General features: G+C 43.1%; 1 protein-coding gene across 1 annotated transcript; it reads left to right on the top strand.

Annotated features, from left to right (window-relative positions):
• Positions 1-12808: 12808 nt before the first annotated feature.
• IL20RB (interleukin 20 receptor subunit beta) lies at positions 12809-26832 on the top strand. The gene is made up of 8 exons (XM_058849955.1): positions 12809-12941; positions 13424-13612; positions 18431-18566; positions 19255-19445; positions 22253-22377; positions 25106-25256; positions 26037-26182; positions 26707-26832. The coding sequence occupies exons 1-8, from the start codon at positions 12809-12811 to the stop codon at positions 26830-26832; spliced, it is 1197 nt and encodes a 398-aa protein (XP_058705938.1).
• Positions 26833-27558: the final 726 nt, after the last annotated feature.

The following is a 27558-nucleotide window of genomic DNA, read 5'->3' as shown; positions in this document are numbered from 1 at the left end:
TGCATCTGTTTTATATATCTTAAATTCAAACAAACTGACTGAAGTTATCTACTCTCATTCAACTTGATTAAACTCAGCACACAAATTCCCCAAATCAATAGTTAATTAAAATTTTTACATGCTAAATTAGCTCATGCCTAGAATTCTGCATTCCCTGTTCCAGGTATGTGTTAAGCACTGGAGGAAAGAGGATTACTTCAATTGCAAGTTATTTATTACATCTTTGAAGGCTCCCTCTGTTAGGGGCAACAAAATAAAACCAGACCACAACAACAGCAAAGACAAAACAAAACAAAAACAACAAACAAACAAAAAACACTCAAAAACCCAAAAAACTTTCCTAAAGCTGAAGTTTAGAAAACAGTTATATCATAACAGGGAGGCATTGCAGAGCTTGGCAAGCCTGTACAAAACAGACCCATATAACCAAAACAAACAAATTCCATCTTATTCCTGGATTTCCTCACGAGCTTCTCTTAGAGATGTGAAATTCCAAGAAAGCAATGGCAAGGTTTTCATTGCATTTGACATCCAAGTACAATACTGAGGTGTGAACTTACCACAAAATGCCTCATCCTCCTGGGAAGTTTTTGCTATTTTTTTTCTGGTTTCTATATCTAACATCTTTTAAAGCTAAAGAAAATCATTATTAAGCACCCCAGGCTGGAGATGGCAGACGTGGGGGTTTGTGTTATTTGTATTATGCCAACCTAGGCCAGTTCAAAATGCACAATTTAATTGCAAGCTCAGGAGGCACATTAGGTTCACCCCTTCAGGTCTCTGTTTGTAAAGCACAGCCCAATGTCCTCCCCTACCTTGCACTAAGTCATCTGCTCTGAAGACATGCAGTATTCTCTGCTGCCTGTTTTTCTCTTGCAAAGACACATCTTCACTTCAGCTGCTGTTTCTCCTCCCGTACCCCTCAGGGTTTTCAGGCTGGGGAAGCCCATGAGTTATTCCCCAGATAGCAAAACTGTTCTCGTTGCTCCTGAAGCACAGCCATGGAGCTTCCATCAGCCAGAGGAGTTCTCCTGCCATGGCACCCCCAGGCCAGACCCCACAGCTCTGGCCATCCTCCCTCCTTGCCTGGGGAAACACCAGGTTTGGAGAGGAAATGTCACCTCAAAGCATCTGGCTGCCCAAAAATCTTCCCAATCCACTCTGTTAAACTAGCCAGCAACAATAAAAACCGAGCAGCTCACAGTACCTTTCACTTTTGCACAAAAACCTTCCCCCACACACCTTGTAGAGATTGGGAGGGATTTGAAGAGAGAGTCTGCAATATCTCATTTATCCCAAACAGAAAAATACAGCTGGTGTTCCTAAATTCAGCAGTCTTCTCACTGATTTTTCAAAGAGCCATTTCTTGTGGCTCACACATCACACAGTGTCACAGGGAAGCTGGAAAAGTCATTTGTGATCTGGCCCAAGCAGCTGTGGATGGCCAAATTCCCATCCCAGGGTTTGTTATGCTCTGACTCTGTTGTGCTGTGTCCAGCAGGTGTAAGAACAGGTTTATTTGTATAAATTAAACAGTTTGAGTGAAGGAGACATTCATCATGCTTCCTTGCTCAGCCTCACACACTGTTTTGTCTAAAATGCATTGTTCATATGCTGAAATGATGTTTAAGAGAAAGGTTGGTGTGATTTAGTGGGCTATCCCTGCTAGCAAAAACACTGCAGGAGCACTGTGTATAGATACTGCAAATAATGAAAGAAACAAAAGGTATATTTTGACAAAAGGTTACATGAACTGAAGCGTTGGCAGCCACAGAATGGCAGCAAAACACAAATCAAGACTGCAAACCTTAAGTGTTGGTTTTAGAGACTTATCTCTGCATAAGCTTGCCTAAGAAAAGGGACATTCCCATGTGCTACAAGTGGACTTGAGCCCTCCTAAAATGAGATTTTTTCATGGTGCATTGCTAATTCTCACTGAGTCACCTTTCACTGCCTTTTGCTTTGGTTTAAACTGGGAATGGAGCTTGCAGATCAAAATGGGAGCTGCAGCTCCTCTGCTCTGACACAAATCATCAGGTAAGAAAGGGCATTTGCCTCTCCCTGTGTTGTGGGATGATTTGGGAATCAGGAAGGTGGAACTGGCATTCCAGGGTGGATGTCATACAGGATTGTGTGGACACATCAAAGCAATCCCTGTTTTGCAGAAGACCTCTTCCAACAGACTGATTGAATTATTTCTAAGTGAATAACAGGATTTCTGGGTGAATAACAGGTGAATTGAAATATTTCTAGGTGAGTCACACCCTATGATTTATGGGGAAGAAGAAGGTTTGTTTAATCACTACAGTGTTTTTTACATTCCTTGTGATCCACTGAGCAGGCCTATTTGCATAACTAGGTTTTAAATGCAAATCAGATAAAGAATTTTACTAAGTGGATGATTTGTACAATACAGCCTCTAGGTCTGTTGCAGAATTACTTTGATGAGGGAATGGTTCTTTAATTACGCTGAAGGCCGATTACCCCATTACAGCCATATTGTTTTGTGGATTGCATATAATTTTGCTGTTTCCAAAGATTCCCTGCCATAATTCTGAAGAAAATGCAAACAGCAAGCAGACACTTGAGACACATTAGGCAAGAGATGCTTTAGTGAATTCAATTTAAGCTGCAACATTAAAGTGATTTTGTTGAATAAAACATAATGCAATAATGAGCCTGTGTATGTCAACTCTGCAAAGATAATAGCTGGAAACTTAGCTTTGCTTTCCTCTTTTCCAGGCTTTTCTCTTCTTAGGCTCATTAGTCAGAGACAATGCTGCAAAGAAAAACCTCTTCTAGATGGGCTTTATTTCAGTTTATATTCCCTACAATTGTATTTTACAGTTGAATATAGAGTTAAAGGAATTAATTTGTGTCTGCCTCACATCAGCACTAATGAGATTACACATTATATGGGATTTTTATCCTTTTATGCCTAATGTTGGGGACAACATAATGTATAGATCATTTTAGATGACTTGGTGATGTTTTCTGCCTTTTTAGAGAAGAAATATTTCCAAATTTATGCAATTGAAGGGAAATCATCTCAGTTATACACTGTACAGTTTTCTTTTACTCTGCTTTCTGACACCCTTCTTGTCTTTACAGGTAACTGCACCAAATGTAACAAGGCAATGAGCTGTCGATGCCCAGAGCAGGGTACCCATGACATTATGGAGGCTCTCTTGGAGCTGCTCAAATCTGAATTACATGCAAGTAAGCTATTTATATTTTATATTTTATATTTTATATTTTATATTTTATATTTTATATTTTATATTTTATATTTTATATTTTATATTTTATATTTTATATTTTATATTTTATATTTTATATTTTATATTTTATATTTTATATTTTAAATTTATATTCACCTTTACCAGAAACAAAAGAATTAATAAAAGTTAATATTTAATAAAATAAATAGAAGATGAAAATGATATGGTTTGTTTACTTATTTATTGTATCTTCCTCCAGAGCTCTTCTGATTTCCAGAGTTGGCCCAGAGCTTCAGACAGGGCCAGCACAGCTACCAGCTGCTCCTTTTAATATCTACCAAAATATCTCTAATCTGCTTTTTTAGGTGGAAAGGTGACTCCCAACACTTGTACCAGCACTGGTTTTCAGTGATGGCTGTCCTGGGCTTTCAGAGCTTTTATAGCTTTTTATACTTTTACTAAGAGCTACCATATGGTTTGATGACACAAAACCCTTTGCTACAGAGAACTCCTGGGATTCTATGATTGTAGCATACTGGCAGCATTTCAGCTTTCATTTATTTGTGGAGTCATCATTTTATATGGAAAAGAAAGGTAATAAATCAAAATCTCAGCCATTCATCATTTAGAGGGGTGCCTCACCTTATAAATTTGCATTGCTTTAATGGTTTGGCACCTTTTTATTTTGTTTTCATTGGATGAAGAATAGCTAAGGAGAACAGCCAAGCTTATGCATCACCACATATATGAATCAAAGGAAAAACCAGGAGTGAAATGTTTTATAAAGGCAAAGCAGTGAACAGAACAAAAAGAAAACATCATTTATAAGGGCGGAAAAAAGGTAGACAATCTTTGTTGCTTGAATTTAGATGTTATGAGATCCTGTGCCTTTAGGTGATGAATAAACACCTCAGGGGTCTGCAGGGTGGAAGCTGGGGGTACCCCAGATGTTTCTAGCACAGCTGTCCCTGGCAGAGCTGAACATCTCTGTTTTGGGGGCAGATGGGTGAATTTGGTTGATGTGGAGAGTGGCTTTGCCATCGCTGCAATTTGGTCACCAAACTCTTCCCAGCCTGTTCCCACACTAAAGGTGCAGAACTCAGGGGAGCAGCAATCCCAAAAGAGCCTGAGAGCTGATCAGAGCTGCCTTGCAGAGCTCTGTTTGCTCTTAGCTCCAGTCCTGTTCTCCTCTCAAGCCCCATTTCCTCGCTGGTTGGGCCTGCAGAGTTATTTTCACTCAAAAAAATAAAAGTCAATCATTTACATTCTGGGTTACTGAGAATGACTTTCTAGCCCAGGTGGAGCAATAAGAAAGAATTTATGAATTCCAGGGGGAATTCTTAGGTTCTGCTAATTAGAAGAGTGAAGCTATAGCACAAGGAATGATTTGCACTGCTAAGTGAAGGTTGTAGGGATATGTTACTTCAGTGGAGAAATCAATGAGTGGGGCTCCATCCTCCTTTCTCTGCACCTGAATTCCTGATGAGGTAGAGTTGGGTGAGAAGCATTCCCTCTTCAGCCAGAAAATGCTACATTTTCTACATTTTCTCAAGGTGAAGAAGGCAGGGAGACTTTTCAGTCAGGTTTAGCACAGGAAGGTTAAATCCACACTGCTGTCTGTGGCATCAGCTCCCCTCAGATGGCAGCAGGGAAAAAACCTCACCCATGGACCAAGAAAAGGGTGAGATCTGGGCATTAACCCCTCTAAAAAAGCACTGCAAAGGCTGCTCTGTCTCCTGTGCCACCCTTGGGAGCTGGGGCATCCCCAAATTGTTCCATTGAGGTAGCCCCAGGCCAAAGATTATCCCTTGTGCTTTGGTGGCTGATGGTTTAAAACCTGAGGTTTAAACTCCTGAGGTTTTAAATGAATCAGCTTTTTCCTTCTTCTACTGTGCAGCTAGCTCATCTAACAGTGCCCTTTATTTGTACTCACAGTTTCTTCATTTTATGATTTTTAGACTATTTTTCAATATTTTAGACAGTTCTGAGCTGCTTTTGAAGAACTTTGCAGCTTTACTGAACGCTTCTGACATCTAGATTAAAATATGCAGCCCAAAAATGAACAAACAATACAAAACCAAGGCTGTTTGAGTGTCCACCCTTCTGTGAAAGAAAAAGAGAATGGAATCTGTACTAATGAAGCAATATCAGCATCTGGAGTACTTGTTCACAACATCCACAAATCATTAGTTTTCTTTCTCTCAATTCATTCACCCTACTGAAAATGCACTGATAATCAGCATTGTGGATGTCTTCAAGCTTTTGTGTGCTTTGCTGTTTCATCTGTGAATCAAAATCTTTATTATTTATCACCAACAAAACAAACTCTCCACAAGATTTAAAAAACTGATTTTAAAATAAGGAAAAATAAGCCAACAAAACCCCCCAAGTTATAAAGAAGCCATGCATTCGAAAGGAATTAATCACATCTATGAAAGCAGAAAATGGGCTGCAGTTTGTCAAATAATATATATTTTTTTTAGAAGGGGTCCCTCAAACTAGAGGGATCCAGGGGCTGTTAGTATTCTGCAGCAATATTCAGGACTTGGCAGACTATGCAGACTTTTTAGAGACTGATTATGCATTCTGTTTTTATTGGTGCCATGTCTGTAATATTTGTTTGTCCCTAGCTGATGCCACGGTAGGTGATATAAAAAAAAAGATGTATGAATAATTTAGAAAAATACTCAGAAGTCACCAAAGTGCATTGCTCTGATGATGTAGTGTGCACAAGGGCCCTGGATAATAAAAATAGATTATATATCATAGTAGATTCTATAGAATAATAAATTAGAGTGGAAAACATCGGAAGGATACATTTTGTTCTGTGTTTTGTGCTGCATTTCTAGAATTCTGATCAATAAAAACACCTTGAGCTGCAAAGGAAATTTTCCAAGTAAAAGCATTTTGAAGGCCTGATAAACTTGAATGAACTTTGTGTTAAAGATCACTGAATTCCTGTATTGTCTTAGCAGGCTCACTTAGACATCTTCCTGGAACCTTCCATCAGAAAGGTGAAATTCTGTTTGTAACTCAGCAGAGACATAGGTAGATGGTTATTCATAATCAGCAGGACCACAATTTAAAAAAAAATAATAAAAGCCCTGTTATTACCTTTAAAATGGAAATAAAGCACTATGGTGGTTTCAGTCCTGCATCTCCACAGTGGAGCTGCTGTCACTCAGAACAGAAAGAAGGGATTTCACTCCTGGATTGCAATGGAATTATTATTTGAGGTGAAAACCTGTCTGGATACAGAAAATGTTCTGCTGGGACAAAATCTGAAGGTTCCTGGAGGGGGTTCCTGAGAGGGAGGCTCCTCTCTGGTCCTTTCCACTTTGAGCCGTAGGAAAGAGACGTGGCACAATCAAAGGCACCAATTCAGAACTCCTGAGAGGGGATAAGCAAAAGGTGGCCAGAGAAATCACAGAACTTTAGAGTCTGTATCTAGCCTCAATTTATTATGAAAATGTCACAACATTTCTCTGTGCATGCATTGCTCCTTGTACCTTTGGGGAAGAAACCATGATCCTTTCATGAATGATTCAAGGTGGCTGAGGCTATTTTGAAACAAATCAATGAAAATTGACACTTTGGCCCTTGGCAATTCAGGCTTTGCTCAGAGATAACTCGAGGTTGCCTGAACTTTTCTTCTTCTGTGGAAATATGGAGAAAATTATGGTTTAATATTTATTAAAGTCATTTCCACTGACTTGAATATCATAATTTAGTGTGTTCTTGCTCACATGGAGGGATGAAGAATTGTGATGCTTATGCCAAGGTATATTTTGGCTGTGTAAAGTGTGGGCTTGTGCTGTAGGGTTTGAACAGAGTGATGGTTTGGGCTCCTTTTCCCTCTTCCCTTCCCTTCTCCCCCTTTAATTTCACGTGCAGTGTCTCACCTGCAGCCACCAGAGCAGAAATCTGATGGATTCATTTACCTGGAGCAGGGACTCACTCTGTGCACGGCTGAGAATAAAAGAATCACAAATGGTTGAACTTCAGCTCCTGCCCCATGGCAGGAAATTTCATCCCAAGTCAGGGAGCCCTGATCCTCCCAAAGCTCAGTGGTGTGAGCAGAATGGCATTTCAGGAGCTGAGATCAATGAACAGCAACAGCAGAGAATCCAGGCCAAGGTGCTTTGAGCAACAGGCATTAGAGACTGGAGGCACTAATTCTCTATATAGCAACTGCAAAACATTCATTACACAGCAAAACATTCCTTAACTCCTCACCCCACAAAATGAAAAAAATATTCTTTGATAATTGGAGTTTTGTTGTGTCTTTTCCCTGTGCTTGGGTATCTCGGGCCAGTTTGAAATATTTAAATATTCTTTTTTCAAACATGGAATTACTAATCCTCACTAGAACACACATTAGGGTTTTTTTCTCAAAATTAAAGCTCCCAGATAATCTTTTTGCACTGAATTGCAGGATGTGCTTCCTAGAGGTTCCCATAATACAATCTAACAATTAAAGGTGCTTTATTTTGTTTCTCATACTGATTCTGGGGGGGAAAAAAAACAAACAAACAAAAAAAAAACCACACCAAGAGCAAAGCCCCAAACCCAAACACTCCAGCACTTTTTTCAGTTACACTAGGCTTGCTAGATTTATGATTTAAGAAAACATACCAGAAATCAAGTGTTTTTTAGAAAAAAAAGGGCTTCTTTTTTTGTTTAACCTCAAGGATAGGTTTAAAAAAGTTCTTGTTTCTCTAAAATGAATATTTTTTCTGGATGAACTGGGGATAGGTCTCATGCAGATGTAACAGAAATTAATTCTCCAGTTTGCATTGCAGCTTCCAGAGGTTTTGTCTTCAAAGTCAAATTATCCATGACAAAATAAGATGCCTACAGCCATTTTGTGGAGCAACAGTGACATTCAGTGGTGACTGAAATAATTCCTAAATTTTGTTGATCCTTTAATGTCTTGATGACCCTGGGAACATGTAGCAGATGTTGTCACTCCCACTGAAATTCACACTTAATTTCTCTCCTTTTTCTTCTGTATATTGTAGGCAGTGTTTGCAAAGGGGTGAAAAGCTCTATTACTATAATAAATCAACATAGATACTTAAAAAACATAACTTCTTTGAGGATCTTCCTTGAAAATCAACTCTTTTGCATAAATTGATACAACATTTAGCAATCAGAGAAATTTGTCCTGGTGTGAGAACCAGAGTGAAGCAGAGCATTGTACAGGTCAGATTGCAAGGATTAGATTCCCTTTATTTCCATTATTTATTTATATTTTTAGACATTTATTTCCCAAATGCTTGTGGGTGCATTCCCATGTGTTGTGAGGTGTCAATACACCTCACTGTTCATACAGAAGCTGTTTCTGTGAGGGTTAATTGACCATTGCATGGGAAATTAGGCCTTGGAGCACCTTTGGGATTTCAAGAACGAGAGAAATGAATGTTTCTTCTGGCTTTTTTCACTCTGATTCCAGGGACTCCATCTATAACAAGAAAGGAGATCAGATTTGGCAGTGATCACAAGAACCTAAAAGGGCTTTTGGTCCAGTTTTCAAACAGAATTATTTAGCTTAGCCCATTGACAAGGTCTGCATATTGAGAGATGAGTAAACTCCAGAGCCCACTCAGTGTCCTGTGCTGGATCTCTAATTCTCATGGAGCAAATGCTTATTGGGAGAGCAAAGGAGAAAATCAGGCATTCAGGTAATGCCATTTCCAGCACAGCAGCAGCAGCAGCTCTTGTACTCATCTTCTCCATATTACAGGCTGCCATTCAGTGGAAGCAGCAAATTAATATCTACATGATTGGAGGCATTGAAAAAGGAGAGATCAGAGGCTTGAGGGAGAGTTGGATGGGTAAAACAGGTCATTTTGCTGTTTGTCTAACCATGGGAAAAGGGATGTGACTGCCTCTTCCTGAGTGCACTTATTTAACTGAGCACATCATTCCTTGGTACCCAAAAAGCAAATATTTGCAATTAGTGTCTCACTTTGGAGAAAGCTCCAGGATACCTTTATGCCCAAGCCTATAAACAACTATAAAAACACAGCACTGCAGCTTTTCCAGCCATGTATTTAAGTTAACATATAAAATTCCTGAATTTAAAGAGCTGGCTTAGGGCTCCATTTTCTGTCATGACCAAACTTCTTCCCTTTAAAGTTTAAAAAAGGTTTTCTAGATACACAGCAAGGAGTTACTCTCAGGGAGCACTATAATGTCTCTTGGAAGAGCTCAGCATTGTGTTTTATTACACTATTACTCCCTCTGGTAATTTATTTTCCTGTGCCAGCCTTGTCCCCAGCTCGTGGTTCAGGGCAGGGACCCCTGGTGTGGCCAGGTCATCTCTGAGCAGCAGGAACCTCCCAGCTCTTTTATGCTGATCCATAAATTCCCTGAACTTTGCTTTGCCCAAATAACCGGTTTGAGGATCTGAATCACCCCACTCCCAACCAGCTCAGCCAAATGAACCCTTCAGCTGCTTCCCAGCAGCACTGCAGTCACCAATGTCTCCAAAAAGAGACTGGTTTGAAACTGTGAGTACATATTTTCCAAGGGAAAAAGGGGTGGGGTTTTTATATTATAATAATATTCAGTTAAGCAAAAGTCTTCAGATCCTCAGATGTGCAGGAGCAGCACAATCAAAAATCCCCACATTTTCTCCTTCTTTCCATCATCCCCCTTTTTCCTTTCATTTCTTCCTTCCTTTACTTTCTTACCTCCGCTCTTCCCTTTCCTCCTTTCTCTCCTTCCTCTCACTTCCCTCCTCCCTCCATCCCTACCTCTGTTCCCCTCCTGCATCCCTCCCAATCTCCCTTTTCTTTCTCCTCTCCATCTCTGGGACAGGCTGAGAGGTCTCTGAACATTTCCCAAACCTGGGCATGTTTTCCTTCCATGGCAGGAGGATGTTCTCTGAAACACCTTTCATGTAATCTTTTATCTTCTTGCTCTTCATCATCCCAATTTCATCCAATATCTGTTCCCAATCTCTTGCTACTTTTATCCAATATCTCTGCTGATAACCAAAAGGTGGCTGTTGTGGTGAGTGACTTTATTATTGTTGTGAAATAATAACTGTGAGAGCAGTTCCCAGACCTGTTTCCAGACACATGCTGCCTCCCAAAATATGGTTTTCCCTTCCCTCCACTCCCACACAATGGTTTTGCAATGTAGGTAAATCCTTCAGCAAGGGCTCTGCACTAACAGCAAGGTCATGGAGAAGCCTCCAGAGGACACAACTTCTACACACACTGGTCACGTTTGCAAGGCTTCAACTCTTCTCCTAATCACAGGGGATTTCTCCCTCAGTGACTTGGTCCAGATAAAAGATTTTTCTATATTTTTCACATTTATTTAGCTCCTCTCACAGATTGGGATCTCAAGCATATCACAGTACACACACAAATAAATCAGTTATTTAAATGTTTTAACATCCACCTGGATATCTGTGTATAACAGAGGATGCCATAGGGAGTTGTATAAAACCCTGACCAGCTGCTACTCAAATAACTGAAACCTTTCCCTTCAAATTGTCACCTGTGTCTTCTCTTTTCTGTTCCTTCAATCCATTTTCCTTGGAAATAACCTCACATGGCCAACCCAAACTGAACTAGGCATGGATTCCACAGCAATTCCACAGCATCCTGGCCTACTGGTGCAACTACTGGCCTGAATAACTTGAAATGCAAGGCAAGAATTGCAAAACAAAGATAATCAGACAGATGTTTATCTTTAGAAATACATGTTTAGTACCTTTTATCTTTAGAAACGCATGCTGAATAACATTAAAATATTTCACAGGACAGAATTGGGACCATAATTGATAAGGAAAAGTTATGAAAATGTTTGTTTCAGCAATTTCAAAAAGGACCTGTAGAACTGGTACAGTTCTGAAAGCAAAACAACCCAGCTGGAAGAGTTCATTTGATCTCTATAAAACCATGTGTTTCCATACAGCATTTCAGAACAGGGGGAAATGGCAGAAGGTGTTTTGCCACTTTTATTGCTGCTGCAATCTAAATAATCCCCTCTATTCCAATCCTGATGTCCTGCACCCCTCAGCCCTTCAGCTTCCACTCGAGTTTTCTTTACACACACCACATTTGATGGCTGTAATTAAGGCAGGAAATATAATACAGGGTTACCACAGCTTTTGTTTTGGAACCTTGCTGATAACTCAGGGCAGCTGCAATCCTCATTGTTATGGCAGACCCGCTCTCCCTTTCATTGCTAATCATTGATTAATTAGGAAATGGGCCTGCATTCATCTTCCCCCCTCCTTGAAAATGAAAAGTTGTCTGACTCACAGAAAGGGAGAAATCTTTGGAAAGCAAAACTTTCCAAAGTGGCTGTGAATTTGATTCCAGTAAATTTTGTGCAAACTGTGAAAACAGTTCATAAAAACCCTTTTCTGTGCATCTGTTTGAGTAATAAAGTGAATGGTGTGAGGCACAACTCTTACACATTATTCAGGCTCTGAGATTCTTCTCAGCTTATGGCTGAATATTTAATCATGTTTAATATATACAAATATGTTTAATATTTAATATTTAAGTCATCCACACGTTTATGGCACCACAAGAACAGCCTAGTGAAGAACAAGACATTGCCATTCAGTTCTAACTGAACAATACTTCAGACTTGCCTTATTTATAATTTCTTGGTACAACAAGAGAACAAATTGGTGGCTTTTCCCACTGACAATTCAATTCTGCTTTCCTTCTGTAAATCTTTCTTTTACTTCCCAGCAAAAAGCACATTGTCCTGTTGCTAATACTGTTAAACACATCCATGTTTTCCTCTTGGACCTCATGATTTTCACAACAATAAAAGTCACTCATCACAACAGCCACCTTTTGGTTATCAGCAGAGATATTGGATAAAAGTAACAGGAGACTGGATAAAATTGGGATGATGAAGAGCAAGAAGATAAAAAATTACATGAAAGGTGTTTCAGAGAACATCCTCCTGCCATGGAAGGAAAACATGCCCAGGTTTGGGAAATGTTCAGAGACCTCTCAGCCTGTCCCAGAGATGGAGAGGAGAAAGAAAAGGGAGATTGGGAGGGATGCAGGAGGGGAACTGAGGTAGGGATGGAGGGAGGAGGGAAGTGAGAGGAAGGAGAAAAAGGAGGAAAGGGAAGAGAGGAGGTAAGAAACCAAAGGAAGGAAGAAATGAAAGGAAAAAGGGAGATGATGGAAAGAAGGAGAAAATGTGGGGATTGCTGCTCCTGCACATCTGAGGATCTGGAGACTTTTGCTTAACTGAATATTATTTTTATTCTTTCATAAATAAAAATACCCCACCCCTTCTTTCCTTGGAAAATATGTACAGGGCAAGTTTTGACCGATCCCTTTTGTCCACCACTGAAAACAGAAGTCATGTATTTGCCATTAAAAGGTCTTAGGGAGAAAACAGATTTTTGAGAACTGAAAGCCCCTTTTAAGGTGGCAAATGCTGAGGAGGAAGAAGTTGTTTAGAAGGGAGGTTTCTAATGTTTGCTTTCATCAGAGCTAAAAGCATTTCATGGGATTTGGTGGGATTTGGCCATTGCTTACCTTATCTGTACAGACAGGCTTGCATTTCATTGAAATGACCTTTTGCAGAACATGAGGAGCTTCCCCCTAAACTTTGCCTTTCCCTTGGCTCTGAAGGACCCAGCCTGGAGGAAAAGGGAGCTGCTGCTGCTGGAGCCTGGCGTGCTTTGGGCTTTGGGCTTTGAAAACCCTGCCTTCACTCCAGGTGAGGGGGAAAGCAGTGGACTCTGGAAGATGGAAAAACCACGGGATACCTGTGCCTGCACCAAATCAGACCTGGAAACACAATTTCCTGCTCATCACACAGCCAACACAGCCAGAATGGCACTGGAGATCAACTGGAGGACACAGGTCCCTTCCATCAGCCCAGAGGTGCCAGCCCTTTGTGCAAGGACACAAGACATGCCATGGGAATATGAGGAAACCTTCCTGGTGCTTGGAGGCATCAGCATTTATCTAGTTTGGGGCTGAGCAGAGGAGTGAGCACTTAGAGCTGTATGGAAAAACCCAACATATCCTTTTTCCTCCTTCCCAGGCCAGTTTAAGCTGTGTAATCTCCCAGGGAGTGGAGCAGGGTTGCCCCATCCAGCAGAGAGCTGCACAGACCTGCACAGAGCTGCTGGCAGCGATTTCCCGGGCACTCCCTGCAGCTGCACCCTCCCAAAAAACATCTGGGCCTCTTTGCAGGAGGAGTTTCACTCTGCTCTGGAGTCTCCACTGGCTGCCCACCATGGCTGGCTCAGAAAAGGCTCCCTGGCTGGGAGGGGAAGCTGCTGGGATGTGCAAAGGGGTGTGAATGTGGGGAAAACCTGAGCAAAATGCCACCAGAGCTCACCTTCTTCCTCCTCTGTGCTCTGAGTGCACCAAATCTCTCAGGTAAATGGCTGAAAGAGCTTCACTGACTCCAGTCAGAAGACAGAGAGGCTGTGAGTAACAAATTCTTTTGTCCTTTTGTTCAATATGCCTCGGCAGCACTGAAGCCAAAGGAGAACAAGGTCAGGCGATCCTGAATTTTTATTCTTTTTCTAAAATGAATATCAGAAAAAGCAAATATCAGAAAAAGACAACCTGTATATTCAGTTCTGCAGGTAATTTCTGAACTCTAAAGGGAAGTTTCAGTTGGAAGGAATTGAAGTGATGCTGTATTTGTCTCTGCTCTTTGGCTGTTCTGTGAGAAGCTGAACTCTCTTCTTCTAATGCTGATCACTGAGCACAGAGGGATGCTCTGTCTGTGAAGAGGATGCAGGGTCAGAGAGGAAGGATATAAACTGCTAATTAATAGCTCAAATCACTTCTCTGAGGGTCTCCTTTACCCTGGAAGGAGGCTGTGCAACTGGCAATCTCTTTTTTCAAGTAAATGCTACACCCCAGACCCATCCAGAGGAGTCTGGTCTCAAATCTCCTGAGTGCATCCCAGTGTTTGCAGTGGCAGTCCTCTACAAAGCAAACATGGCTTGCCAGACTGCTTGGGTTTTCCCTGGTCCAGGTTTCCTAAATGTGCCATTTTAGCTTGTGCCAACAACATTCTGGTTGTCTTGTGCTCCATTTTTTTTCCTCTGCCTCAGAAAAAATAATTTTACAGCTGCTTTGTTATTTATAATTCTTAGATGCTCAGACAGAATCCAGTGACAGCATCAAGTGGAAAGTTTGTTCTGTGCAATAGGGAAGATCATGGCAATTGTGTTTTAAAAGATGACACAGCTGGGGAACTATTCTTTAAAGAAATGTGGGGTTGTTTTTGCTATGTTTTTGCTGAAGGCCTGGCTACCTGAGTGCTGTTTCCAGGCAGGAGCCTGCTGCCTGTGTGGGTAGTGACTGCCAGCCTCTCACACCGTGACAGGGAGTGGGAGGGAAAGGTGGGATAACTTACACTGCCATTCTCTTGGCCTCGACCTGAAATACAAAAATTCATGTCCCAGTCTTCTTTCTGAGCAGAGAACATTTATTTGGTTGAATGTTTCTGCCCTCAGCTGCCCCTGTGGATGTGCAGAGCAGACACCAGCTCAGAAGAGTGTGTTCCTGTCTAGCCCAGCAGTCTGGGTTTGATTTGGGGGGCTGGGCACAGGAAAAGCCAAGGGGATGTAGCAGGGTCTTGCCCTTTGCTGTGAGTTTGAGTAATCAGCAGATGAGGGAGGGATGTCCCCAGAGCCTGCAGGCTGGAGTTCTAGCCAAAAAGATTTTAGCATCATTTATTATCTTTGTTTAAATTGCTATTTTTAGGACTTAGAGATGTATGGCTTTCATTTTCAACATTTAGCTAAAAAAGAAATGCCTTTATCTTCTCAGGATGTTCTAGACATTATTTTCTTGTTACCAGTGTTTAGAATTCAGAATTCCCTTGTCAGATTCCCCTCCACTGAAATTTCCTCAAATGGAAATAAAATGAAATGGAATACAGACCATGCTGCAAGATACAAAAAGCTGGTGGCATTGTTGCCCTCCAGATTAGCAAAAGAAGATTAAACAACACCATGACTGGAACTTAAAAAGCCAATGCTTGTTACCACACCAGGAAGGATTTCTCAGCCTTATATATAAAATTTTAAGGGATATGCCAGATAAAAGCACTCCTGAACACTGTGCAGCACCAAGTCTGAAGTTGCTGCCTGTTGAATCCCTGAAAGGAGATAATATTATGAATAAAAAGGTAATTGTATTAATATTTTTACAGTGTTCACATACACTCAGCAGTAAGTAGTGGTGATAGTAGTGATGAAGTAACAGCAAGAAATGGGGAAATATTATATTTTTCTATATTCACAGAGCAACAAGGATATTAAATCTATCCCAGAGGAATGGAACTTTATCAAGGTTTATTTAAGGTATTTTAAATTGAAAAGCAAGACAGACGAACGTACTAGACTTGACCATGGTTTTTCCTTAATTGTAATTCTCTAACACAAAGAGAATAAAAATACTAAATTAAAAGGGTCATCACCATTCTAAATGGAAATGTATTCTCCATGTAACTCATTAAATAGAATATACTGCTGATAGGGTAGGAGACAAAAATGCTATTTACAGAGAAAATGCCATCTCTTTGGCATGACTGGAGAAATTAGGGTGAGAGCCACTACCCTGGCTTGAATGAGTGTAGTTTGGCTTTTCCTGTGAGGCTGCTGGTGAATCCAAATCCAGATGGAAATGTGGCAGCCCTGGGCTCTCAGCCCTCTGGGTCCTGCCTGTGCTCTCTGTCCAGTTGTCTCCTGCACTTTGCATGATTATTGTTTCCTCTTCTTTCAAAATGAACAAAGCAGAGCTGATGGATTATTTCAGCATTCAAACAAAGCACTTCACTGTTTGTACTCAGTGCTGTTTATATAACCTAGAATTGTCTTTCCTCCCACTGTTAAACTTGTATTTGTTACAATTGCTCTGTGGGCTGCTGCAACAGATGGGTGGGAGAAACCACAAATATAATTTGCTTGGCTATGACACAGGATTATCAAATCAAAAGTACTCTGGAAAAGCATGAACCTCTCCTCCAAACTACAACTTTCAGCATATAAAATGTCAAACAGAAAATCAGTGAACTGCTTTGACAGAGGCACGTAGCATTGGGTACAGAGTTTTTTCCTACTGAAAGCAGGAGAGAATCCTAATTTCTGTATGAACTTTTGTGGTTCAGCTGAAGTGAGGTGGCAGCCACTGTGCCAGTAGAAGACTCACTGGTTTTGACAAGAAAAGAGTGCACAAAGCCAAGCATAGCCAGGAAATGAAGATTGGTCTCACCAGACAGGAAATAACCCTTGGGCCACTAAAAGACTGATAGCCCAATTCAGAACTCTCTGCTTTTAAAATAGGTTTCTAGACAGTTTAATAATATAGGATTTAGTACTATTCAATGCCGAAAAGTTTATATCAAAAATGTCCTAAAGTCAGGACTTGAAAAAACAGGAAAACCTTCAGTTCTAGCTCCAGACCTGGAGCTTGGTTGTGTCTGTGAGCCCTGCAGAGAACCAGTGCTTGCTGATGGAAATGAAATCTGGTGTGAAATTCACACTCAGGTCTGCAAAACTCCAAAACAAAACATGGGAACCAAGGAAAAGTAGCAAGAAATCTGAAGGCTGAGAAGTGTGGAGAGCACAAGAGACAAATGGGGGGGTTATGCTTTTCTTTTCCAACCTAGTTCATCCTGTGGTTCTGCGATTCTGCTGCAGTGGGAAGGTCACTAAAAACTTTGCTTTTTTCATTTTTTAAAGACTAGAAATGCCTTGACTACAGTGCTCTGAGTGTATGGACCCTCAGCCTACCAGAACTGCTGCTGTGGCAGAGAGTGACCCTTCTGTTTTCTAAAGGATAAGGAAGAAAATTTCTCATCCCAGAGAAGCCTGAATTTTATTTCAAAGAGCAGCTGAGTATTGTGTCAACAGACCTGTATGATTTGTGCCAAAGAATCAAAAGACAGCTGGCATAATAGTTCCTCACATCATTAGTGATTTTATAAAGATATGATACAGAAAATTAGACAGATATTGTTCCAATGCTTTAAAAAATATTGCTCATGGACTTGTCAGCCTGGGTTTGATCCTGGCTAGAACAACTGACAATTTACTGGTTAACTTTGTAAAAATGGCTCAGAAGAAAACACTCTTTTTAGTGGCAGTTAAAGACTATTGAATGACCAACATGGTTAAGTGAAATAAATTGAATCAAAAAGTAATCATTAAGCAGCACATTGTGACAGCAGTTACCTTGTTTTGGGGAGAGTGCTCACAGGTGGGTTGATAGAAACCAGCCCATCCATTCCCTCCTCCCAGTGGCTCTTTGGGAGCCATTCCCTGCTGAGCAGAGAGAATGGGATTTTCCTGGGACTGGAAAGAAGCAGAAGTCTGATAAATTCCCACAGTGCAGTGTTGGATGTGTCCGTGGGGAATCCTGGCTCCTGTGCTCCAAACATTGCCAAGGATTTTACATCGAGATACCCTGGGGTAAAATCAACCACCACCCCAAGCCGTGCTGTGGAGACCTCTGAGAAAATAATTCCAGTTACAGAGCGTGGAATCAGTTTATTCTATTATCAGAGCATACAGCCCCTTCCACTGTCAGAACCCTGCAGTGTGGAAGGAGCTGGGATCTCCCACAGCAGCGAATCCAGCCTGGAAAGGAGCAGCACATTTGGAACCATGACCTTCTTGGAGCAGCTTGTGGAGTGCAACAGAGCCAAGTCTGTTACTTGGCTTTGTTAAATCCAATTGGAGAGCTTGGCCTTTTCCTCCCACCACAAAAACTGTGGGGAAAGCTCTGCTGAGGTCACTTCAGACCCATCAGCTTTAGCCAGGCAAGAAGGTGTCTGTCCTAAACCAGAACTGACCCAATATTAAAAATCCATCCAACTTTGGAAGTTATCCAATATTTCATGAGGAAGCAGTTCTCACTCACACAGAGGTCTTGGTCAAGCTGGTTTAGTGATACAATGAAAAACTCTGAAATAAGGCAAAAGAAAACTTTAACTGAGCTGCTCTGTCCTTTCTTCTTCTCTGTAAAATACTTCAAACACTGAAATGACTGTACTGAAATGAAGCGTGTGTATTTCTGATGCAAAACAGTTTGCACTGTTCTAAGCTTTTCTTTTTCTTTTTCTTTTTCTTTTTCTTTTTCTTTTTCTTTTTCTTTTTCTTTTTCTTTTTCTTTTTCTTTTTCTTTTCCTTTTTTTTTCCAGTAAATACAATTTTTTTTCCTTTCTTTTGTTAGGTATTTTAGGAGGAGATGCTTTGTTGCCAGCACCTCAGAGTATCTCCATTCTTTCAACCAACATGAAACACTTCTTAACTTGGAGTCCTGTGATCGTCCAGGGAGCAACTGTGAGATACTCAGTTGAGTTTCAGGGGTAACTACTCAATTTTTTCATTCTTTTTGCTTTTTGAGCATTGTTTATCTCAATTTTAAATTCTTCATTTTTGGGTGTCTTGATCGCATTCAGATCACGATCCTAAGCGAAGTTTGAGGCTTTAGCACTGTTAATGAGAAGTGGGGGGAAAATTCCTTTTGTTCCAATTCTGGGACAGTTTGCAGGTTAATAGAAACCTGAGCGTGCATCAATTCCATAAAAGAAATCAGCCTCTACCCAAGGATTCAAAAGTTAACAAGATTTGCAACATTTTATTTAGAAGAGGAAGGAGAAAACATTGAGCTTTATTTCTTGCAAACCATTTAAACATTTGACACACACCACAGGAGGTTTCTGATACATCTTGAGCTCTGACTTTTATTCCAATGCAGCTTTGGAATCGGGGATGATCAAGTCAGATGAGTGGGCAGGGCTTGATGCATCAACCCAGCGCTGGCTGTCCCCACCTCCCACAGTTTCGTGCTGCATTTGGCTCACAAACTCAGCCCGGGCTGATTTTCTCCAGCTAAGACCTAAACCACACCCACACAGGTTCCAAACACCTGTGGTGCTCCCTCCCCAGTGCATCCCAGTCCAGGTTTCACCTGGAAAGAAGCCACAAGCAGCCTTAGCTGGGCAGACAGAGCTCCTGCCAGGCTGCTGCCTGTCTGCTTCCTCTTCTCCGCAGGGAATACGAGCGGGAATACGCCAACGGGAGCTGGATCCCCATCTCGGAGTGTTCCCTCACCACAGCCACGGTGTGCAACATCACAGAGGACATCTCAGCCACCGTGGCCTACAAGCTGCGTGTCAGGGCAGAGCTTGGTGCCGCCAGGTCCCAGTGGGGCACCACGAAGGGCTTCTTCAACCGCGCCACGAGTGCGTCCTGCCCCTAAATGACATCTTTGGTGTTCATATGCCAGAGCTGGGTGTTGAGGTACCCTGAGGTGACATGACACTGTTTGTGCCCAGTGCGTGGCACACAGAGCCCACACCGAGCACCCCCTGCTTCTCAGCTCCCCTCACACTGGGTTGGGGGGTTTCACTTCTCAGACAATGTTCTTGGATATGGGTCCATCCCAAGGCACAGCCAAATTCATCTGGGCTTGGATTTCAAGGGTTTCAAAGATAAGCAAGATGACTGCAGGAATTTCCTTTTGCAGACTGGTCATTCTTACCCCTAAATTTAGAGGTTTCTGACCAACTAGGCTTGCTGTCATTTAATCCAAGCCCTGTAGTCACCTCTAAGAGGTCCAGAACCTGATCCTAAGGGAGCTTTTACTCTAGAAAACAGCCCTGTCATGCTCTGTCTGCCCTGTACTGTCCTGAAAATCCCACTCCATGGTTCCCTCTTGCCATGGTGTCAGATCTGTGAAGTAACCTCAGACGAGGAGAGAAAGCTGGAACCCACAGCATTCATTTCATCCTAGCAATGCAGGATGTTTTCTCCATGTCCTTCCAAGTCCTGCAAAGCCTGAGGCCCAGCTCAACCTAAGGATCATGTTACAGCCTAAAATGAGTGTACTCCTTCCAGGATTTCTCTGGAATAATTTCCTCTGTTCTCTGCCATTTAGTCAACTGCTTTCAGCAACAAAAGCTGTGGTGGGAAAGCTCTGCTGAGGTCACTGTTAGACTGCAGCTCTCAGTCTGGGATGGGCAGCACCCATCAGCTTTAGCCAGGGAAGAAATTGTCTACACCAGAACTGACCCAATAGTAAAATTCATCCAACTTTGGAAGTTATTCTTTACCTCATGTGGGAGCAGTCCTCACCCACACAGAGGTCTTGGTCAAAGCAGTACTATCAGAAGTGCCACCTAAGCTGGTGAATGTCTCCCTTTGTGTGGGAACATAGTCTAGAGAATGCTTTAGGTAAAAAAATCCTTCCCTTTTCCAGCAGCTGTGGAGGCACAGACTGCACTGTCAGGCAGAGACAGGGGAAGGACATCCCTGAGACTGACAGGAACAAAAGCAGCAGCTTCTCATGGTTCAGTGAAGTATGTGACAACTGGTCCTGTGTCTTAGGGACCCCAAAAGAGTCTTCTGGCTGGGCTGTGATGGTTCAGAGGCTACAGCTTGCTTTGGGATTCAATGGGAATGTGACAGATGTTTAAAAGAGAAAGAAAAGTCACTGTAAGCCCTTGTCCTTATGCATTTTTACTGCTCTGCTGTCACAGCTCTGAGGAAAGCTGGCAGTGAGTCTGAGAGGAGCTAAGGGATCCAAACACAGCCCATGGGTTCTGTAAGGAGCTCACAGCCAGGGCAGCAGCACAGCCCACAGCTCCTCCAGACTGCACAGAGCCAAAGTCAAAGGGGTAGAAGCACATATTAAACACATTTCCATGTATGATAGCACATGGGAAACACTTTGGAAAGATCTTCCTAAAGCAAACCATTTAGTCAGCCTTCCTTCTTCACTTCTCAACATTCAGTTTGTTGGTATCCAGTGTGCCAGCACAGAACTAAATAGAAAGGCTCCTGTTTGTTTAGAAGCTGCATCTTGAAATGTCCTTTTCTTAATCCATTAGCACAATATTTGCTTTTAATGCTCCAGATGATAACAGTTATAACAGTTTTAACAGATAACAGTTTCTTTTTAATTTTGAGACATGGTGCTGAGGAGATTTTACCCTTTTTTTTCAGCTTTTCATTTAAAAGTACAAAGTAGATTTCCAGGGCTCCCATTTGTGGCACACTCATCATGTACATGGTTGGATTTTATGTTTTCATATTGCTCAGTATTAGTGGCAATTCATTGGATGTAAGAGCAAATTCTATTAAGAGCATCTCATCTATATGGCACTATGCATCACTCTCCTTCCTTTCTTGAAAGCAAAGAAGCTGAAGGGGGTTTCAGCTGCAGCAGAGTGGTAAAAAAATGGCATAGATAAGTGTGAAAAATGGCACAGATAAATAGTGCAAACATGATCTCTGTACTGCCTTGAACTTCCCAGTTCATAAATGTACAGTGCAGTTTCATCTATGCTCGATTGATTCTCGTTTTTTCACTAATATTCTTCTCAGCAGAATCCCAGACAAAACCAAGCTTTGAATATCAAAGTAAGCAGGAAGCAAATCGCCTCAAGATTTACTTGCATACATTTGCCAAACCTGAAGTCACGGCAGATCATCAGCCCAAGTCTGTCTAAAACCATGCAGACACTAAAAGAAAATCAGGATTCATATGAATTACCCTGAGGCTCATAATGTTTTTTCCTTCATGTTTGAATAACTGCCAAAATTCCCATGAAAAGCAGTGGTTTCTCAGCTCCTGTTCTGTGTGTCAGAGCTGAGCTCGTGCCCAGGAGCACAAGAGCTGACCTGATCTGGTGTCCCAGCTTCTGTGGCCCAGCTGCTTCTGCTGCAGCTGCTCTCGTGGTACCCTCAGGCCAGGCAGCTCCTCCACTGGAGAAAATTCAAAGCCTTTCAAGTTCTGTGCAGCTCAGCTGTTGCCAAATCCCCATTTGCAGTAGCAGTCATGGTCCTTCTCCTGCTGGAAGTCTGCTCCTGCTCTTGGACTCACAGGGAGGGAGAGCAGAGAGGTTTCTGCCCCACTGAAGCAGCCGGCTGTTCTTGCAGATTAATGGTACTCCACTGGTGGTGGCAGCCTCTCCTCCTCTCCTGTCTGGGCAAAAGGGGGGATTTCAGGGCTGTCTCTGGGTGATAATGGTGCTCTCTGTGTTGGCAGCTTCCCTGACCCCACCCCTGCTGAGGGTCGTGGCAGAGGGGCAGCATTTACTGGTGGAGCTGGCAGACATGGGACCCTCCTTCCAGTTCCGGCTGCTCTACTGGAAGAAGGGCCAGGAGAGCAGGGTGAGTGTTACCCTCAGCTGTCAGGCAATAACAGAGTGTCCCGAGGGATGCACACAGACATTGCCCAGAGCCTGTCTGCCAGTCCCAGCTCCTGCCTGGGGCTGAAGGACCTGCCTGGAGTGGGTTTGTGACACCTCACCTCATGCAAAAGCTTGTTTGTTCTTTCCACATTTCCATCTCTGGGAAAAGCAATCCCCTCACATACTTCAGCTAGAGCTAGGAACCAGAAATCAGGAGCTAAAGGTGTTTGCTAAAGCTGACTTCTCCCTCTGAACATAATCTGGTCTACTCAGACCATGATTAAGGTGTCACACTGAGGTCCTGATGAATTTTTCTCAGTTTTCTGAGTCAGAAATTCCAGCATTAGTAGTCCTTGATGGATTTTTATTCTATTGATTTATCTGTTCTGGCATTCAATCTATGTAAACTTCTAACTTGTTCAACTTCCTGCAATGAGGAATTCTGCATCTTAACTGTTGTGCAGTCTCAGCCTTGGTTTGGGGATGAGAGAGAGAAAAATTATTCCCCATTCACTTTCCCTACCACTCTATTAGTTTCATACTCTGTATCCTTCTCCAGGCCAAGGACTCCCAGGCTACTTAGCTGCTCCCTGTGGAAGCCCTCACAGGGTTCTTCAGGTTGTCCTTACCAGGGTGGGCAGAGAGAAACCTGCAGAGTCCAAGGTGCAGGAACACTCTGTGCTAGCACCACAAAACAAAATAAGTGTTCCCACTCCCTCGTCTCTCCAGCAATTGTTAATGTGGCTGCCACAGAGCTGACAGTCCCATGGAACCTGAACCCCAGGTTCCTGTTTCTGATGGAGGATGCTGTGAAAATGTAGGAGAAAAATTCTCATGGGCACAATTCCACATTTATTGGTGTTGAATTACATTTGTTGCTTTATTCCCAGATCCTCCTGCTGTTCTTCTCAGTTGTCTGTCATCTTTACTATTGTGAAGTGGGTTTTTAGTGCCACTAGTAGGTATCAGTTTTCATTTTTCTTCCTGATCACCTCTGCTAATATGTGAGTCCCCACCATGACTTCCTGCCATTCTCAATTAGCAATTTACTCATACAAAAGTCTTTAGAAGGAGCCATCAGTAGCAGGACTGCCCACTGTAAAATCCAGCTAAATTATCTCAGCTTTGTCCATGGGCTGACACCTTAAACACAATCAATAGGTCTGTATCTGATTGTGTTTTATTAATAAAATATTAAATCTTCTTCAGTATGTGATCTTAATGACCTCAACATCAATCCCAAATTTCAGAATACTTTCTACTAATTGGACTGTTGCAACCATAAGTTTTGCTGGTCAATACAAGCTCTATGCTGGGACTCTTACTATTTTTTAAGACTATTTTTACATTTGACGTGTGTCATTTGATGTTTTTGCAAGAGCAGACAGTCATAGACTTAATTTTGTCCTTGAAATATTTTCAAATGAATGTCCCTCCATATCATGTTTCTGTGGAGAAGGCTATTTTGATAGTGGGAAGGACTTGCCCTGCCAGGAGAGCCCTCCTGGCTTGTTGGAGGTTTCCATATGTGTGTGGAGCTGGAGGCTGATCAGGCCCTCTGTGAGAACAGGTTTGTATCTGCAGCACAGGAGGAGGAGCAGCTGGGGAGCTGTTACCCATCCTCTCATGGCTGGGGACACTGGAAACAGCAAATTCATTTTGCTAGCCATGAATGCAGACCTCTTTCTGGCAATAAAATCCTGTCCTGCTGCTCACCTGCTGTTCAAGCTTTGCTGGAGTGTGTTAAACACACACCAAATTCACTCAGCCCTCCCTAGCCCAGTCCATCCCCTCTCTGAGCCCTCACACAACCCTGGCACAGCTTTTTCACCCCCAGCACTGCATGGGGATGATTTTGGCATCCATCACACCCAGAAAAACCTTGGATCAGTCGAGACCTCAGACATCCCCCTCCTAGCAGGGCAGCAGGTTCTGGTCTAGTGTTGTGGCCCAGCACCATCATCACGACTCTTTGGCTTACACCTTCCTCCTTCCATCCCCTTCCTGAAGCGTGTGGGCTCGTTCTGCACTCCACTGTGCTTTCCTGTTGACTGCTTTCATCCTTCTTTTCTTCTGCTCACACAGGCCTCAGACATCCCCTGCTGCTCCCTCCTTTTCTCGCTGGACAAGCATCATGGTGATGCCAAATTACTTTTTTGCATTTTCTCTTTTCTATACTCTCTGTATTCTTTACACACATTTTTGGAGCTCTGTAGCCCGTTTTTGCATTCCTAGCTAGTTTTCCCAGTCCTTTTCCTGGCCCTGATAGGCAGAAAGACAAAACATATTCCAAAGCCCCTATCCTACCTTGGCTGGGAACCAAGGCCAAAATCCAGCTCTTAGAGACACATTTTCACCAACAAACTTCAGTTCCATCTGAGGGGGGAGGATTTAGAAGGGTCTGAGCTTGGGTGGGGGGGAGTTGCCTCAGCACTTGTGCTCCTAACTGGTGCTTTTTGTCAATTGTGCTGGTTTACTAAACTTGTGAATCAGCCTGTGGGGGTGGGCTTGTGTGGACACCTTCCATATCTGCCCCTGGAGGCCTCCAATAAAGATCAACCTCCATAGATTGCCTCCTGTACTGATGGTATCTCCACAGTGTGCGTGCTTTCATTCCCAGATTCTTTAAGGCATCGGTAGCAGGGCTGCTGTTTGATGTTAGCTCCCTGCCCTGGGCCCTGATGCCTTCTGCTCTGGGCCTGTGGCAGGTGCAGCAGAAGGTGATGAAGGTGGTGAGCTCCGTGCTTCACCTGGACACCATGGAGGCAGGAGCTGAGTACTGTGTGAAGGCTCAGACACACGTCGAGGCCATCAACAGGAGCAGCAGCTTCAGCCCCACGCAGTGTGTGAGGGCACAGGGTAAGAGCCAGCCTTCCTCCTCCTCCTCCTCCATGCCCAAAGCTCTTCCTCTTGTTTCCACCCCAAACCTCCTGAGTTTGTTCCTTGGGAGAGGTAAAATAGGAGTCAGGAGAGCAGTCCCCCACACTGGAGTTTGCTGAGGAGGGATCTCCCCAGGGTGGGTGGAAGAGCAGCCACACAGGGTTCAGGCTGACTGCAGTGAGTGTTTGGTCTCTGCAGTGTCTCTGAGAAGTTTGTGCTTGTGATAGTAAAAGGTCTTAAAATCTTAGAAAATTTGGGGATTTAGAAAGAAAGTTAGGTTTGGAAAGCCCTGGGAAAAGTAGGCCCTGAGAAATGTTGGGCCTTGTGCTTGCTAAAGACCAGGTCAAACTGCACCTGTGTAGTCAGTAGATGATAAATGATACAATTGTTAGATGTGATTAGATATAATTATAGTTTAAAGAACATGAGGAACAATGTTAGGGGGCTAGGGGGGATCACAAGAAATCCATGCTTGGGTAAAAACAATGCATACAATAGAACAATGTCAGTTTAATAATTAATATGTAAGTTGCATAACAATAGAGTATAAGATATGTTCAACTCAAAACCAAATTGGGTCAGATTTGGGTCTGTGTACCCCTGACACCCAGAGCTCTTCAATAAAGCACCTTCATATAATCATCCTGTGATTATGTGTGTTCCTGAACGCTAACACTTGGTCCCTGCAGTGTCTCTGAGAAGTTTGTGCTTGCTCCCTGCAGTGTCTCTGAGAAGTTTTGCTGTTTCTGTCATTTCCAGGTGACACATCCGTGTGGCTGGTTACTGCCCTCATCTCCTCTGCTGGCTTTGCTGTGGCAGCTTTAACCCTGCCTCTCCTTACCTGGAAAATAAGTAAAGTCTTCCAATATGCCTGCTGCCCTGCTGCTGTCCTGCCAGACACACTGGTAACTTTTTTTTACTGTGCTTTATTGGTTTTTTAGCGTGCTGGGAACTCACAGGAGCATGGGGCAGGCAGAAGAAGCAGATTCCCAGGAAGCCTTGCCCATTCCAGTGTGAGGAGCTGATCTGCAGGGACCAGCAGCCCTGAACTGGCTGCTCAGCTGTCACTGCCTTTGGCCCTGAGCCCTGGACAGGGAAGATGCTCCTGGTGCTTCTGGGGAAATGGCTTGGAAGGCAGGGCCTGACCCTGCCCGAGCAGCTGCTCCCTGAACCAAACAGCTGTGCCCCTGTCAGCGCTGCTCCGTGTCCCCTGCTACCCTCTCTGAGCTTCTCAGCAGCTTGCTAAGGAGAAATCAATCAAAAGCTCCTCAGGAATATATTTCAATGTCCAGTTCAAATGAGAATGCAGGTCAGCAGCTTCTGTGGCTGTGGGTATATGGGCAGCTGTGGCAGGAAGGAGGAACACTTTGTGGGGAAGAGGACAAGCAGACTAACTCAGCAGCCTGAGGGTGTTTGATTTGTTTTCCAGAAAGAATCTGAGCCCCCCACCCATCTGATCCTGCGGGGCAGAGAAGAGGCTGAGCAATGTGACCTGATGGTGGTTGTGATGCCCTCAGAAGAAGTTCTCCAGCTGTGGATTCAAAAAGCACTTTAGAGCACCCCAGAACACAAACAGCCTCTTTGTAGCACCAGAAGCAAGTAAAGGTGACAGCTGCCAGTTCCTGTCCTTGCCCAGGGGTGGGCACAGGGTGACCCAAGCTCCCTTTTTCAGCCACACTGGTGATCCCAAGGCAGAGTGTGGACCTGATTTTGTGAGTCTGAGAGAGTTTTTCTGCCTATCAGTGTCTGATCTGTCCCCAAGAGACTTTCCCTCTTCAGATCAGACACTGACAGGCTGAAAAACTCTCTCAGACTTGGAAAATCAGGTCCACAGCAGAGCTCACCAGAGCAATGCATGGAGAGCCCAGTCCCCTAGTCCCAAATCATTTCAGCCTCGGTGTTTTTACCTCAGTAAGGGTTGCTTATGTGGCTAAGCCAGCTGGAATGAGCAGGGGGAAAGATGCAGACCCTGAAGTCACGTTCTTTGAAAAGGGCAGTGAGTGGATGTAGCATCCCAATCTGTGCATTGGACAGGTCACAATGCTGGGGCCACCAAAACTTGCAGACAGCACCGTGAGGGATGCCTGGCTCCCACCAGCGCTTTGGAAGGAGTGATGTGGGAAAAAGCCAGATTTCAGGAGTGTTTAGAGGGAACACTGGGAACCTCCTGAGGAGCAGAGCTCTGCAAGAGCAACAGCATCACTGACAATGTACAGCTCCAATATCACCTAGTCAGGGGGTCCAAAATGCAAAAGCTGTGCATACATGAAGGAAAAATTTA

The sequence above is a fragment of the Poecile atricapillus genome, chromosome 14 (assembly GCF_030490865.1).
Source record: "Poecile atricapillus isolate bPoeAtr1 chromosome 14, bPoeAtr1.hap1, whole genome shotgun sequence".
Lineage (NCBI taxonomy): Eukaryota > Metazoa > Chordata > Aves > Passeriformes > Paridae > Poecile > Poecile atricapillus.
The sequence above is the reverse complement of the archived record's forward strand: the minus strand, read 5'-3'. Positions and strand labels throughout refer to the sequence as shown.